Below are 16,054 nucleotides of genomic sequence, written 5' to 3'. Positions count from 1 at the left end.
TCACCGAACTTTTAGAACGATATAGGTTCATATATCCCTTGGTGAGGTGTTACAAGACAGGAGATCCATTCTTACATGCTCCAAAGTGAACAAGGTCAGTTAGGTAGGGTTAAGGAAATCGTGTGTTAACCAGGTATTCATGGTGATGTGCTCTGAATTTGATAACAAGCCATCTAAATGAATGATTCCAATATTGCTTCCACTTGACCAGAGTGAGTTACTTGTAATATAGTTGTGTAGTACCCATAGGTACTCAGGGGTTTACCCTTTTCTCCTCAAGTTTCCTTAAGTAGGCCGAGTTATAATGTTATTTCTATAATACTAACAAGAGTTATATAAGCTCATTACACAGGTGGCATAAACAGACTCAGAATATCTGGTTTGATTAGACGTTGTTCAATATACCTAAATCATATAATGAATGTTGAAGAACTGTCAGGACGTAGGGATTGGAAGCCCTATGCTTCATGATTTTCACCTGCCAGTTGGGCTAACCTACCAAAAAATGAGAATCTACAAGTCGGACAAATTGCGATCTATTGGAGGTAATATGGCCAGTCCGTGACAAGAACCGCCTTCCCTCCTATATCCATCCATCAACGTAAAAGACAAGAGCTAAACGACCTCTTTCTAAGTTCCTACACTTCTTACTCGTTACTATGATACCTTATATTAGAGATCTAGTAGCTAGGGGTTTACTAGGACAGGAGCTCAGCCCCTGATAATCCTAGAAGACCCATTGGTGGCTGGCCTTAGAGCAGAGTAGGAAGACAAAGGGCTTTTCCTGTATGTATATCGAAGTCCTTGGGAGAGAGAATTCAAAGCTCCTCGCGCAACAACGTCGTTGTTTCCCTTCTCCTTAGTCCCGTCTCGTAACACCCTATTCAATTAGACGAATTAGGATAACAGCCCTCATTCGCACAGTCTATGCATCTCTCACCAAATCTCTCGGTGGTGTCATAGTTCGCAAGCAGGTTAAAGCGAGAGCAGTCTTTATTGCCATCCTTTTCTCCCACAGAGGAGTTCAGAGACTTCTAATACTCACATTTACTGGTGTGGCAGAATACGATATGTCTTACAGTGGGATAATTGCGTAGGTGGCAAATGGATTTCTAGATACACCAGACGTATGACAAGCTCCGAGACGGTTCAACTTCAACTGTTACCATAGAAGGTCCGGGAGATATCGGCGGCAGTGTCTATTATTGTCCACCCTTGACTTTAGTCATTAATAGCAGCTTCATTCCTGGGACCACGAGAAGAATATTAGGTAACATTTAAGAAGAGTTACTCTCGTTATATTTGGAGACTAGTCGCCAGCATGGGTTTATTGGAACTGAATATTGAATAAATTGGCACCAGATCCTATTTCCAAGAGCTTACTCTACATGGCGATGATGAGCGTGTTTACTTACTCTACATGACATCGAGAGGCTTGAGCGTAACTATCACGATAACAATATAAAGTCCGAAATTGAGCTGACAGTTATTTAACTTCAGCTAAGCCACCAATGAAAATGGCATCAGATTTCATCTCTTTGAGTTGAGTAGGTCAAGTAATATTTTATATATTGATTGGAGAACAAAATCGCGCAGAATCGGTCATATGACATCCTGATCGTCCCAACATCGTGCGAATGTTCATGCTGCTTCGAAGTCAGATGACGGTCTTTTGTGTCCATGAGGCGCAAAGGGCCCGATTAAAAGGTCCATCACGGGAATGCAACCAAAACGCCCACATACCACGTCGGTGAGCGAATGAAGAAAGAATTGAACGTTCGTTAGCTCCGAATATAAAGTTATAGCTAGGTAAGCCTATCACAATACTATGTGGTAAGAAAACGGTTATCGAGAAGATCTCGGGCTGATCGGGGTTAAGTGACCCAATGATAACGGTACTCAATGTTGGGGGCGGTCATTTGCTAGATCGTTAATCCACTTAGAGGCTCGAAGCTGACCTCTCCATCTAATTAGTCCTGCTGTTAGCCAAGCCGAGTTGGCCAAAAGGTGCAAACTGCGCTAACAGAAGCGCTTGCTGGTGCAGCTCGCGCCTATTGGAAGATCTAGAAAATTGCTGCTCTCGTTTGCTGATAGTTGGAACAGAAAATAGATTGCCTAAAACGGTAGAACGGAGTACATGCATATCCAGAAGTCCCGACCGATGAGGCGTAGAACATTCGTCCGTAGCTGACCAGCTGAGGGGGCGGCCTGACGATCCTAGATGTTTAAGACATACATGCTTACCCGCATGCTCTAAGTAAGTGTTTAGTTTTTGACAAATCGAAGATCGAACGTTTATAGGAGGTATGTTTTCTGCAGCAGTGGAAAGAAGTCCGCTTTTGTGAAGATTTCCTAATCTACAATTCCGTAGACATCACGATGTTGGTTGGAGAAGAGTTTCTTGACGCCAGCAGCCCGGCCTAGGCAGATAGAAGCGCGCTAATCCCGCACTCGTCACACGTTGACGAAGCCGTTACCCACGGTGTGGATCTATACAAACGCGGAAAATGGACCAGAGTCGGGCAACGTAAGCAGTTCCTAATTAAGTCGTCCAACTTCTGATGGTCTTTGGTGGCGAGTACTGTGATATCGTTGAATGTCGTTGGAACAGATTTGAAGCCGCGGCTTCAATTTGGCCGAGAAGAGATCCCTTCACACCATCTTCTCGTCACGTTATTTGGAGGACACCAAACCCTAAGGCTCTTGGTGCCGTTTGTCTCAATTGGAAGATCCAATCATTCTGTAGAAGACCCCTGTTCACCTGAACAAGTCCCTGCTTGCCGCGAGACAAACGCTCGTGATTGGATCTATGACCCTGCTCGTTAACTGCCAAGGAGGATCATTCCGTAGCGTTCGAAGATCCTGTCCCTCTTTCTTGTGGATACGTATTTCGATATCGTCGCGGCTCACTATCGTACATAGCTTCTACAGAGTCGCGAAGTTTGTCTTCGGTTACTCCTTGATTCTCTGCCGACGATCTTAGAAAGTTTCACTTTAATCTTGGAGAATGAGAGTGCCACGTCAACAAAACACTAGCTATGTACATAGCCATCTAAAAACTCGCGAAAACTGGTTTGTCGCTCAGGGTACGATTGTGGCGGAGCGCATCTTCGGCACTCGCCACATATGCTGGTGGGTCCAAATGGCTGGACCTGCAAAGAGGCTTCCGGCTATTAGATGGTGACCTGGAAGCCCTCGTAGCTAGGTTGGGAGAGACATTGACGCAACATTGCTTCAAGGCTTCCAAGGCTCCCATGCTGATGCATCATCGTGTTTGCCCTGTATCATGCAACTTTCAGCTTGCGTTGCTCGCACGTGTCGTTATTTGCCTATCAAGAAACAGGAGGCTTTCTGCTAGGCAGATATTATCAAACAACTTGTCGAGAATTCTGGTAAATATCCCTTACTAGGAGCGGAATTTGCCTGTCGACTCAATTAGTAGACCACTCATCGCATTTTGATAAGTAAAACGTGCTGGTTGGCTAGGTAAGCTGGGGAAAATCATCGCTTAAGGTCAAAGCTGACCGTTAGTGCGATCTATTCTAGGGCAATTGGAGGATTCACGGCGAGAGCTTTCTTGCGGATTTGATTGTTGATAGGTGATGAAAAAGTAGCTGATTAACAAAGTTCGAATAATCTGAAAAGGGCAATGGAGGAGGATTAGATTATTCATTCTATCTACCGTATCGAGGAACTATTGGCTTTCAAAAGGCAACTAAATTGAATATAGGGTAAAAGATCGCCAATGAAACTGCTGTATGCGGGGACTTGTCGCGATGACTAGTAGAACGTTGCGAAATGTGCGTACTCGGAATCGGACGAGGACCAAGCAAGAGTTACTATAGTGCTAACAGAAGGAACAGATGCGGCGTCTCTATCCCCTATCCTCATACAAGGTCACCTGGGCGATCGGCACCGATTCGTATATGAACAAGCTTCACCGAGACCGCGAGCGCAACCTCAATGAGGGATCGAGACCGAACAGCCACAACGGAACCCGCACGGATAGGGAGAGACATGCAGATAGGAGTCTCACTCCGTCAAGGATCGATCTGTTGAAAACGTTCACTGACGACTCATTGGATGAAAAATCGATAGCTAAGAGCCAATCAGAAAATTCGTTGTACGACTTTTATCGTCGAATCCTTGGCCGCTAAGACCCCTGTCGGCGCCGAACGGTTACCTAAGTACTGTGTGCCCACGGCCATCATCTAGGTACATCCATATGTAGAGATTTGGCCGGTTCAGTGGCGTTTGTTGGATTATTTACGTCGCAACACAAGTAATCCCGCGTATACATTAAGCAACGACCTGCAGGACGGATCAATCTGAGACATGCCGGTGATGCATCGGGGTGGCATTTTATATCGCTTGTAAATACCAGAAATGACCTCATACGTAGGACGACAGGTTAAACCAAGCACGTAGAGATGAAGAACCGAGGACCATTTGTATATGTAGAAATCGACGTAGGACGCACAAGCGCCTGCCAAGTGGGAGGTACAAGGGTACCAATGTCCAAGTTTGGTTGAACCAAGATCGTCGAAGCTGGCGCACGATTTGAGGCGTACCTCGGAGAGCACGAGAGTGAGACATGCAGAAGCCGTCACGCCGTCACGGAACTATGGAGGTATGGGGATTTTCTGCAAGAATTGCGAAGCTAACCGTCTGAAACATAGTCGAAAATTTTCAACTCTCCGTTTGCGTCAAGTAATGAACCGAATTAATGCGATGCCGATAATAAGCAATTTTGATTCCCGATTTGGATCATGTAGAAGGATTAAGATGCAAAATAAGAAGGTTGAAGTCAGAGTTGATACTTCGTAGACTTGGAAGTCTCGGCCGTTTAAGCGCTTAGAAAAGCGGAACCCTATTAGAGATCCACGGGGTAGGTAGCTCCTACTCCGGCGGTTTGTAAGATGGTAAAATTTCGTATGGGGCGAGCCTTCCTCAAGTCAGGGATTCCTTGTTGTTGGTAATTGATTACAACCCGGAGGCGGCCCGCGCCTTGAAGCTTCCGCTACTAGAAGCAACAACTTGATTAACAAGTAAGTCATCGCCTCATCGCCACTGCCAGTTGTCATTCAGCAAGCATCTGTCGATAGCGAGTGCTTCTTGAATGACTTTTAAGCCTTGAAAGTTGTAGATGAGGCTTGACGGGCTGCCTCTCACCCGCATGTATCCGATGCAGCTAGCAGCACCAGCCACTGCTGGAACACTTACATATGGGTGGATGTACCGAAGTATCCACCTAGATTTCCTGGAAGGTTGCAGTTAGATTTTCCTTGCCCTGGAAGTGCCGTCGTTTATCCCCGGCACTCGTTATTTTTTCTCGTCCCCGCAACAAAATCTCTTGCAAATTGCTATTCGACCAGCACCATGCTCGTTATCGCATCCTGCTTCCATAGCCTGTTCCCCGTAAATCGTCTCTAGATGAGCACCAGCCGGTCGCGCATCTGTCTGGATACCGCATACCGGTAGCGTCGTATGACCCCATCTAGGTCGATGTAGAGCTACTGTAAGGTCGGTTCTGGAAGCACTCGACCATTCCTAGCTCGGCCCAACCAGGAAAAGCTCTCCAAACTCCAAGGGTCTTCTTTAACGAATAATATCATCAAGAGCCTACAGCACACTTCTCATAGGGCATCGGAATATGCACAATCCAAGACCAGTTTACGAGCACGACTGGCGCGGTTCCTCTTGCTCACTCACTCGCTCACGCGCATATTGTCCGTAGTCGGATGGTTGGCAGTATGCGACGCGAGTAAGAGAGGGATAAAGTCGTCAATTCACCTTGGCCTGAGTGTGCCCCGGGCGAGTGTGCGGGAGAATCCCTTCAAGCGATAGACAGAAGAGATACCCAGGGATGTCGGTATAGACGTCGATGATCTTCCGTGTTCTCGTATGGGGCTCAGTGACTCAACGTTGCTTTCTTCACCAACGTTAGCACGGCATGGGTATAGGTCTAGCTTTAGAGGTTGGAGGAAGGACTTTAGTGTTCTAACCCACTATGGGCTGCCGCCAACCAGACCGCTCACTCGGCGATTCCATCCCAAACGCACCCAAGATGGTCGCATCTTGGCTATAGACAGGGGTTTTGCGCCACACTTGTCTACAAGGACTCATTCGCCTACGACCCTACGTACCGCAACCCCTGTCCAGGTCATTGGGTACATCGTTGTCTTGCGAATATGCAAGGTGGAAAGGCGATAGGAACTAACAATTACATGTATCTTCTTATATACAGCCGTACATCTCTTTGCCTCTCTAATACCTGCCTCGCCTCTCTTGATATCGTCTCTTTTCTCATTACTCTTATTTTGGGGGATTTGTAAAACCTTTCTATTTTCGTATTACCCATCCATTTCACAAGCCGAGGCAAATCTTTCCAAGAGTTAGCTGTGCTAGTCAATTTTCATTACCCTCGATAACACCTAAAAAAAGCGCATTGCTTCGCGGCATCGCTCGTCGCTTGTTAAACGCTCTTGAATCCCCCACAACTATTGTACTACCACACTGTTCCCCAAAGTATCTAAATTAGTCAAGTTGACATCTAGATACGCCGGCAAGGTTGTCCCCCCACTCGTCACCAACTCGACTTAGACCCTCCCCGAGCCCGGATCTCGTCAGCCTCCGTTTACGGATTCCATATTAGATTTCCACCCCTTCCCGGAGACCTGTATACCTGCTCCTCGCTTAATATTCATTATTGTAATAATTTCTCTCATTTCATACACCCGCTCGTCGGCTAGCAAGTTACGATTTGCCATTCATCCCGGTCGCTTCTGAATGCCTGTCTAGTTTCGTGGCCTGATATCCCTGGACAAGGATTCATAATATTAGCTGGACTGCTGTGGAACACTCGGCTTTTCTTGTTTATTCAAACCGGTCTATGAACGCCTTTTCCGTTCTGCCAGTCTCGTCGTCTCATTGAAATGGTGTGGTCAGTCAGCACCTAATTGACGGGTTGTAATATTGGGAAGCCAATCGCAACAATACCTAGGTTCCTACGAGGTTGTCTCCATTGGCTTGTCTACTATTGGGTCTTACTGCTGACCACCCATACAAGACATCCTACGAATTTCTACAGAAAAAATAGTAAATAATATGGACGCTTGATCCTGGGATGGTTGAATATCGAATTCTGTTTTGAAGATATCAGGGGTCGTTATGGCGTCCATCCGTTCACGCTCGGAGTCTCGGACAAGGTCAGGTGATGAATCACGGTCGAAGAGAAGGGGAGGGGCAATGGAGACATCAAGACAAGACTTCTCGCCAGCATTAAGTCAAACGGCTCGGAAGGAGGTCGATAGCACCCGTCTTATGCCTTCATCGATCCCGCAGCCTAGGACGTTGCAGAGTCGAATACCCCAGAACGCTTCGGCCCGAAAGCTGCCCGGCCAGAAGTCTTTGGCGAGACCTCCTCTAACCCACGAAACGCAGTCTTGGTCGACGAACCCGGGGCAATTGTCTACACATGTGCTGAAATCTTCCACGTCAGCTGCACGTGGACAAAGCGACTCAAGCCAGCCTTCCCGAGTTGCCTTACGTCGGAAACCATCAAGCCTATCTAAGGAGCCACCAAGCACACAGAGCCAGTCTCGTTCAAGCTCCGGGAGAACGGGTTCATCCTCTTCGATTCCCAAGTCACAGACGACCGTGGATTCTAGCGCTCCTTATTCGGATCGGAGCATTACCGCTAGCCCCGTTGAGATCCGAACAGCGCAGAAATACGAATTGCCTCGGATGGCTATGCAGCCTTCTGTAGTATATCCGGAACTGGACCGCTATCGAGATATTGAAATCCCCGTTTCGAGAGACGGACCGAGCCTAGATCTGCCATTCAAGCTCGCAACGGAAAACCTGCCACCGCCAACACCGCTCTTCTCCGGTGGGAGCAGTCATAGCCAGCTAAGCACCTTCAGCGCTAGCCCTTCCACCAGGTTTTCCGAGTCGCCGGGGCCGGGGCCCTATAGCCGTGACACAACCCCAACCTCAATGTCATCACAGTCCCCTGGGCTAATCGCACCGCATCGCCTTCCTGTTTCTAGAGCTGGAAGGCAAGCAAGTCCGGCCGAGACCAGACCACCTGTAACCAGGAGAAGAGCTGGCAGCATACCAAATGAAGGTGATGCTTTTGGCACTGACTCACATGGCCTCGCAGCGGTACGGGAAGTATTAACATCTTCGTCATCAAATTCTACAGTACGTCCGGACGACAGGAAGGAGAAGAAAGTACGCAGAGGACCACTTCCCACACCAAACCCGCCTCCTAGAAAATCGTCCCAGAATTTCAAGAAAGACAGAGTGGAGGCCGAGTCGTTGTCGAAAGTCCCTCGGATGCCTACGCGGACTTTGTTAAGATCGCCATCTCCAACCAAGAAATCTGATTCGGCTCAGGAAAGAGCCCAGAGAGCTGCGCCCACGTCTAGAATTCGCCCAGCACCACCCTCAAGGCCTAGTAGAGACGGAACACCCAACCTCTACTCTCAATTTGGTGGCCCAATTCCCATAATTCAGAGCAATCTCTCTACAACAAGCCTTACGGACAAACGACACAGTGGCCAGCTAATACCCAGTTCGTTACCGCGGTCAATAACGCCCTCTGCTCAGGACCGCTCGGTTTCATCAAAAGGCCCTGTGTCTCGGGAGCCTACACCAGCGCCACGATTGGGGGTTCCGAAAACCACCCAACCAAGCCAGATAGAAAGGGGCAAAGCCACTAGAACGCCTAGCCCGGCCACCACGTTCAAAACACGGTTTCCCCTCTTCGGACGACGAACCAAGACGGCTCCGGAAGTACCACAAGCGGAAAAGAAAGACAAACCAAGTCGAAAAGGTCCAGCAGCTGGAACAGGCCATGAAGGATACGGCAGACTCGGTGCGGTCAGAAGACGCAGCGGGATGCCAGGCCCAGTTTCTCCATTAGACAGCACCGCGAGCCCCCAGTCAACCGACCAGTTTTTACTAGATCGAATGAATCCCGTGATTATCGCCGGCGGTGAAATTGTGGAAAATCGCAATACAAGCTTTGAATTGACAAGAACAGAAAGCAGCCAGAGCGCCATTTCAAGCCGTCCAGACATCGGTTCCCGCAACAACTCGTTTGCATCAGTGTCTTCGAGAGAAGAGACGAGGCAAACTTTATGGCCTTCAGCGTTTCCTCGGCCATCCGCGCAGGCTCGTCGTCCTTCTGAGAGTAGCGATTCGGAAGCGGGTCCGATGGGATCAACCATTGCGTTTCGGAGGTCAATTCAACGTCTTCGATCCCCTAGTCGTGCCCCTTTGAAGTTACCAGCACCCATCATAACCACACAAATGACATCTCCATCAGTGGGGAGCGTGGAAACCAGCACCTTTACCGACGACTCTCTGCTAGAATCCCGGCCAGATCTTAGCCGTTCGAAGGCCGAGCCGAAGGCTGGACCAAAGAAGCTAACAAAACGTGCCAAATCACCTCGTAAATGGAACCTATTCAGTAGGTCCCAGAGCCAGCCTTCAAAGGACCGTAAGAAAGTTGAGGCGAGTGTGTCAGCGGCAGTAAAGCCTACGAAGGGCAAATCGATTGCATTTTACACCATGATGGATTCTTCCGAGCAAGACGACACCGAAGACCAAGATGTTTGTGACATTTTGAGGGAGGCAGAGGTTCTGGTTCCCTTTATGCCTACAGGCGAACATAGTCGAAATTTGTCCGAGAGTAGCCAGTCTATTCTGGAAATACCGTCCAGTCACCAGCTACAAACCGAGAAGACTGCCTCGGAGCCAACGAAACAAAACTCGACTTTTGCCAAGGAATCGCCAAGACCTTCGATACCAAAGTCGCGGAACGCAACTCCCAACGCCTCATCTTCAGCTACTCCTAAAGTCCGTCCAAGCAGGCTTCCCCAAGTTGGTAGGATACCTAAAGTTGTCACTACCCGCCCAGAACAAACATCTCCCAAGAGTTTCTCCCGGCCCTTCCACCGAGTCAGCTTGCAGATACCACCCCCTGACCTAAGTCATGTTGACCGAGACTCTGTTGCAAAAGGCCCAAGTCCACCTAGACCCTGGTATCCAGAGCAGACTGAGGAAGAGCCAGCGGAAACAACGAGTGGCTTTGATCCCCCTACTCAACAAGGAACACCTAGTGGAGATGTACCCCTTGGGCTTGGGCTCGGAAAGGAATTTCTTTCCTTCCCGCCTCAGAAGGATTCTGAGTACACGACAAGTTCTGGATCCGGTAGCTCAGAATTAGTGAATGTATCTACCCATACAGCGTTACCCCCAGCGCCGAATGCCCCACTTACTGAAGATGAAATCTGGGACGAGTATAACGACTTTTTAGGCGAGACACCGCCGTCGGCAACCTCTTCCCGGGGCGCCCCTTTCCATCTGGAAACTTATGAGTCCAAGCTGGCGAAGAAGTCGAGTCGGGTGCCCGAATCGCCTACCATCATAACCCATCACGCCAAGGGCATCCGTGATTCTACCGAGACTGGAAAGGCTGCTACATCGTCGAGCCATTATAGCGCCGACATGACAGCCAGAATAAACGCTGCCTTCAGATTCGGTTCTGATCCGCCAGCTACGCCCTTCTCTGTCTCCGAGTTCGTATCTGGATATGGTGATCGCGAAAACAGCAACGTTCAGCTAACCAAGACCTCTGTTTCTTCCAAACGAGAGAGTTCTTCCTCTACCAAAAGCTCCAAGACTAAAAGAAGCTCTAGCAGTAGTCGTATTAGTGAAGACTCGCCTCTTTCCCAGGTAAACCTTCGGGTCGGCTCAATGACGGTCAGCAAGTGGCTCTCCTTTGGTCACGTGCTATTTAGTCCGGTCCGCGAAGACCTCATCAACGACGACAGCTCACTGAAACGCCAGTCAATACTTGTCATTGACGGACTTGGGAACGATGACTGGTCCTTTTATGCGGCGGAGACATATCCTACCGCAACTTTCTTCAACTTGTCCCCACGTGCGCCCTTAACACCAGAGCAACAATCAACTCCCTCGTTCCCCCTCTCGCCACCTAACCATCACCAAATCCAATTCGCCTCGTATATGGACAAATTTCCTTTTGGTCCGGACAGCTTTACGGCAGTCGTGTTCCGGTTCCCTTCCGCAGCTCCGGAAGCTCATTATCGGAATATTATTTCTGAGGCGCGCCGTGTCCTCAAGCCCGGTGGATATATCGAGTTGTCTATCCTTGACGTGGATTTGAACAATATGGGTACCCGAACTCGACGTGCTGTACGCCGCCTGAAGGAGCGAGTCAGTGCACGTAATCCCGACTACAGCCTCAGCAGCACAGCGGACCTCATCCTCCGCCTCCTCGGTAAAAAGGGGTTTACTGACGTTAAGAAATGCCGCGTTGGCGTGCCCGTGGCGAGTGCGATAACTAACTCTTCTGGTTTCAAAGGGAAGAAGAAGGACGAGAGGAGTTTGGCAGAGATGATGAATGACAAGACCGAAATGGGCGACGAAAATATCACGAATATGGTTTCCAAAGTCGGACGATGGTGGTACAACCGATGCTACGAGACTTCCACTGGAATGCCTACTAGCATATGGAACGATAAATCACTGTTGGCCGAATGTGAGGAGTGGGGAACGAGCCTCAAACTTATGGTGTGCCATGCCAGAAAACCCGAAGCAGGAGGGCGAGTTGCAAGTATATGATGTGGCCCTTGCATAAATTGGTCTGGTCTACGCATCTCGGATCCATATCTATAACGACGTTATCCTCAAAGTCGACCTTCTATCTAGTGACTGATGAACCCTCTTAACGACCAACCGACCAACGTTTACATCAATCTATCCCTGGACTTGGACATCTCATCACTTCTTTCATCATTATGTCGCAGAAAAATTTACAGAAGCATCGCAAGCATTTGCAATAAGATCTCAAGAGGGCGCGAGCCCATTTAGCATGAAAATCACGTTTTTATTTATCAGATGGGCAGGGACCAAAGGACTCGAAGTCAATGCATATAAAACAGAGATCCGGGAAAACAGTACGGGCTTCATCAACCTCATTGCCGCGCCCTCGATCGGGACCACGACAAATCATCACATTTCACTTCTGAATATATACATGAACGACATATTTGCATTTTACTTTATCTTATTTTTCACTGTCTTTTGATAGGACTACCCAAGTCCGGGAAACTTTTACTATTTAATACTTTATTGCTCATCGTCGCGGGACCGGCCTCCTGGGGTACTTCTAGGGCTCTTGGACAAGAGCACTTGGAAGTTTGGATTATTTAGGACATTTTTCTAGTGAAGGAGGCTGGATCTTTGATATTCTTCGCGGCAATGGCTGGCTATTGCAGCCCCGACGGTCGTTTCGGTCAGCAAGCAGTCGAAAATTTGGGCGAGCGGATGGCTCTGGAAGCGAATTATGAATGAAGAAGGGGAAACTAGGACGACACGCTTTGTGATGAGTGAAACGGTTTGAAGGGAAGGGTATGATGAGTCATGATATATAATGATGGTGAGGAAGCGCAAGGAGTCTCGGAAATTGTTACGAGGCAGTAAATATTTACTCATATTAGCGAGCGCAGCGAGTCTAGAGATACCCCGTTCTTTTCTCATGATAATACAAGCATTGTTCAAACTCATAACGTTTCTTATAGATCATAAGGAGCACAGTCGATGGACGTAAGCATTGAAGGCTGCAACATAAGTGAGTCTTGGGCCTTTCCCAAATCCCAATATTGATACTAGCAATAAATATATATTCTAGGAGACATACGATGTCTCCTTTGCCTAAGTGACACGATATGCTTATTTACATCCTGTATATATACAGCAGTGTATTCCGAGTAAAACCGATAGGCTCCTTCCCCGAACGCCGTTTATGATGACCATAAAACCCTGTAGCCTGTAGCCTGCAGCCGCGGCTGCTAGGTTCGAAATACCTGCGATCGTATAGTTGGGTATATGCAGGTTCTGTCTCCCCTTCCCTCTCTCTACTCACATCTTCTATGCCGTCTTCCCACCTTGTATAGAAACAACGGCCATTAAGTTAGATATACTTATAATACGCCGGGCAAGCGGCCCCGGAAGCTCCTGGCCCCGAGGCTTCGCGTCCGTCTTCTCTCCGCATCTCCTCCCCTCCTCGTCCTCATCCTCCCTTCCAACTAGGTACCCGGGCAGTCCAAGTCCGAGTCCGAGTCCGAGTTCAAGATCACGACGAAGCCGCCGCCGACCGCCGCCGAAACAACACCTCGGCAGTCGTGCTCGGGCTCCGCGTCATCATGAACATGTTGGGAGGCGGCCGGCCTTCGCCGTCGCGCAGCCGGACGTCGTAGTTTAGGAGTAAATACGCGAGCACCATCTTGATCTCGCTCGCGGCGAAGAAGCGCCCCGGGCACGCGTGCTTGCCCAGCCCGAAATTCATCGCCGCGTCGCTGATGCTGGTGAACTGCCACCGCCCGCTCCCGGGGGGGTTGTTGGAGTTGTTGGGGTTGTTGCTGCAGGGCGCGTTGGCGAGGAGGTCGGAGGTTACTAGCGAGGTTGTGGATGAGCAGGGGGTGGTCGCGGTGGTGGGCGAGCTGCTGCCGGAGGTGTTGGAGGATTGTTGTTGTTGCTGTTGTTGGCGAAGCTTCCAGAAGCGCAGGCCGTCGAAGACGTCCGGGTCCGGGTAGTACCGCGGGTCGACGGCGACGCCGGCCATGGGCGCGAGGAGGCTCGTGCCGGCTGGGAGGTGTGTGCCGTCCGAGAGGTCGATGGGTTTCATTACTTTGCGGATGAAGGATGCTGGGTAGGTATGTTAGTATCCACGTGAATGCATGTGTTGACCCTCCAGTGTATACTTACTGACGTTGCCGGACAGTCGTTGCGATTCCTTGATGAAACTGTCCAGCTTTTTCAACCGTGACATGCTGTCCTTCTTACCCCACGCCTCCTCGTCCTCCAGGACCTCACGCGCTTCCTCCCGTAGTATCTCCTGCATATCTTGGTGGACAGCCAAGTCGTAGATACAGTCCGTCGTGAGGTTACTAGTCGTGTGGATAGAAGCGGCGCTCAGGAGCAACTGAACCTTTCCTTGGATATAGAAATCCCTCTTCTGGTCGTCAGGTAAGGCGTCCAATAGCCATTGAACGAAGTCGTCAGGCTCTTCGTAACCGGGCGTCTCAGAATCACGTATGCGCTCCTCGATAATCGGCGTCAGCATTGCTTGCGCCTTCTCGAGATCTCTGTCGATCGTACGCAGCTCCGACACCAAGTACTGCGCCACGGGCCGCATCCACGGCGGGAAGAACTGCAGCTTGATGACGGCGATGAAGGCCGTCACCGCGAAGTTGATGCTCACGTCCATCCACTCCTCCACCCGGTTGAGCGCCGGCCCGACGAAAACGCGCCCGCTCAGGCGTGATATCGTTCGGATCATGAAGGGCTGGATCTTGAAAGGGGTCCACTCTGTAATATCGATCAGTTGAATAGTTGTTTGAAGCAGCGCCGTTAATGTGGTCTACCTTCACACTCGGGGAACTCTGTCCCGATAATGTATTCGAGTTCTTCCTTGAGCTGCGGTGTCATCCGCGCGAGTTGCCCGGTCATCTTACACTTGAGGAGCAAGGAAAGTGTATCGGAGTGTTGTCCAGCACAGAGCTTGGTGTACTCGCTCAGCATAGCCTATTCAAACCATTTAGCTCTATACTTCTCATGAAACTCTTTATAAATTCCGCCTCTCATCCTGAACTAACCTCTCTCACAGCCGTCCTTGCGCTCAAGGTATCCTCCGGAAGTCCCTTGAGCTCACCGACCAACGACGCCGGAATGATGGTTCTCACACCCTCCGTCGTCTTGATCTGGTATACGGCATCGCGGAACTAGGAAAGTATTAGTACTAGATAGATCAGTATAAAGTCATGGGATCTAGGCAAACCTTGGAGTAGCTGTCCTTTATCAGGGTATCGGCGCTGAACATCCATTTTAACCGCGAAGCTTTGTAGAAGGGTGCTGAGACACCACATTTCTGTTTAGCTGGTTGGAATAGCCATACGCAGAGGAGTACCGCGCTAATAGCGACGTAGTAACTTAAGCGACTACCGCTTAAGACGTTACTCGGCAGCACATCTGCGACTGTTGTGAAGTTGGTGAGAGGACTCGCATTCTCTATTATCGAAGGCATCGTAAGAATAAATAAGTGGGCGAGAAGGTGAGATGAGGGGAAGAGAAGCGAAGAAGAGGTTAGGAGAAAGGAATTAGGATGAATTGCCCGCGGCCGTCGTAATACACGATGTCTATCATGGGTATTATCGCTTCCAATAGACCATTCCGTGATTTTTGTCAAGGTGAATTCAGTTGGACAAACGGCCCACGATGTGGCCAGCGACGCTTTGAACCACGATCCACGCGAATTATTCAAATCAGCCGTATGGCTATTCGACTCATACACCAAATATAATTGAAGGCCGAAATGCCCTATTAGGAACCGTCCTGCTGGCGGATGTCGTCTGAGTCGAATGTAAATGTCAATTCTTCCCTAGGTGCTATTGGACGGCAACCATCACTTCCAGCCCTTAGAATCGAACGGAATATTTAATTAAGAATTCAAGGCCGCGATAGGCTAGATAGAAGGGAAGAAAGAGAAAAAAGAAGAAGAAAAGAACGAAATTGTTTGGTCAACAAACTACGGGAATTAAAACGCTTTACGTGAAGGAGATTCTCATGATACAAGGACGTATCCAAGACGGATACTTTGCGAAAGGTATGTAGGAGGGAAACACTGGCGACCCCATCACGTCGAATATCCATCCTAGTCATCTTGGCAGGAACAGCTACATGGCGCCGGTATCTACCTAAGATTCGGCGGCCGTCGGTTTAGAGGTTGTGTGTTCGCGAATTGTGAGACCGAAGGGGGTGTTGACCTTGTAGCTGCTTTCGGTTTCCGACCAGGACCCTGAAACGAAGGGCTACTGGATTGAAGCTAAGGGCTCCGGGACGTGCCTCTCCGGACCCTAGTCGGCTCTGCTTTGCGGCTGGAAGCGCCTCACCTTTCCGGTTTTAGCAGGGCATACAGTGTACGGAGAGACACACGTACGTCTTTTCATGTCGGAAGTCG

General features: G+C 49.3%; 2 protein-coding genes across 2 annotated transcripts; one reads left to right on the top strand and one right to left on the bottom strand.

The window, feature by feature from the left end:
- Window positions 1–7,248: 7,248 nt before the first annotated feature.
- On the top strand, window positions 7,249–11,658 carry F4807DRAFT_453696 (uncharacterized protein; the record flags this gene model as incomplete). Its single annotated transcript, XM_048000495.1, has 1 exon — window positions 7,249–11,658. The coding sequence occupies one exon, from the start codon at window positions 7,249–7,251 to the stop codon at window positions 11,656–11,658; it is 4,410 nt and encodes a 1,469-aa protein (XP_047850423.1).
- Window positions 11,659–12,887: 1,229 nt separating this feature from the next.
- Window positions 12,888–15,759, bottom strand: F4807DRAFT_245899 (ent-kaurene oxidase). Its single transcript, XM_047994340.1, has 5 exons — window positions 14,876–15,759; window positions 14,694–14,819; window positions 14,463–14,622; window positions 13,804–14,406; window positions 12,888–13,743 (listed from the first exon to the last, which is right to left on the bottom strand). The coding sequence occupies exons 1-5, from the start codon at window positions 15,119–15,121 to the stop codon at window positions 13,172–13,174; spliced, it is 1,707 nt and encodes a 568-aa protein (XP_047850422.1). The 5' UTR covers window positions 15,122–15,759; the 3' UTR covers window positions 12,888–13,171.
- Between the last annotated feature and the right edge of the window lie 295 nt (window positions 15,760–16,054).

The sequence above is a fragment of the Annulohypoxylon truncatum genome (genome assembly GCF_022578515.1).
Source record: "Annulohypoxylon truncatum strain CBS 140777 unplaced genomic scaffold F4807scaffold_38, whole genome shotgun sequence".
Lineage (NCBI taxonomy): Eukaryota > Fungi > Ascomycota > Sordariomycetes > Xylariales > Hypoxylaceae > Annulohypoxylon > Annulohypoxylon truncatum.
The sequence above is the reverse complement of the archived record's forward strand: the minus strand, read 5'-3'. Positions and strand labels throughout refer to the sequence as shown.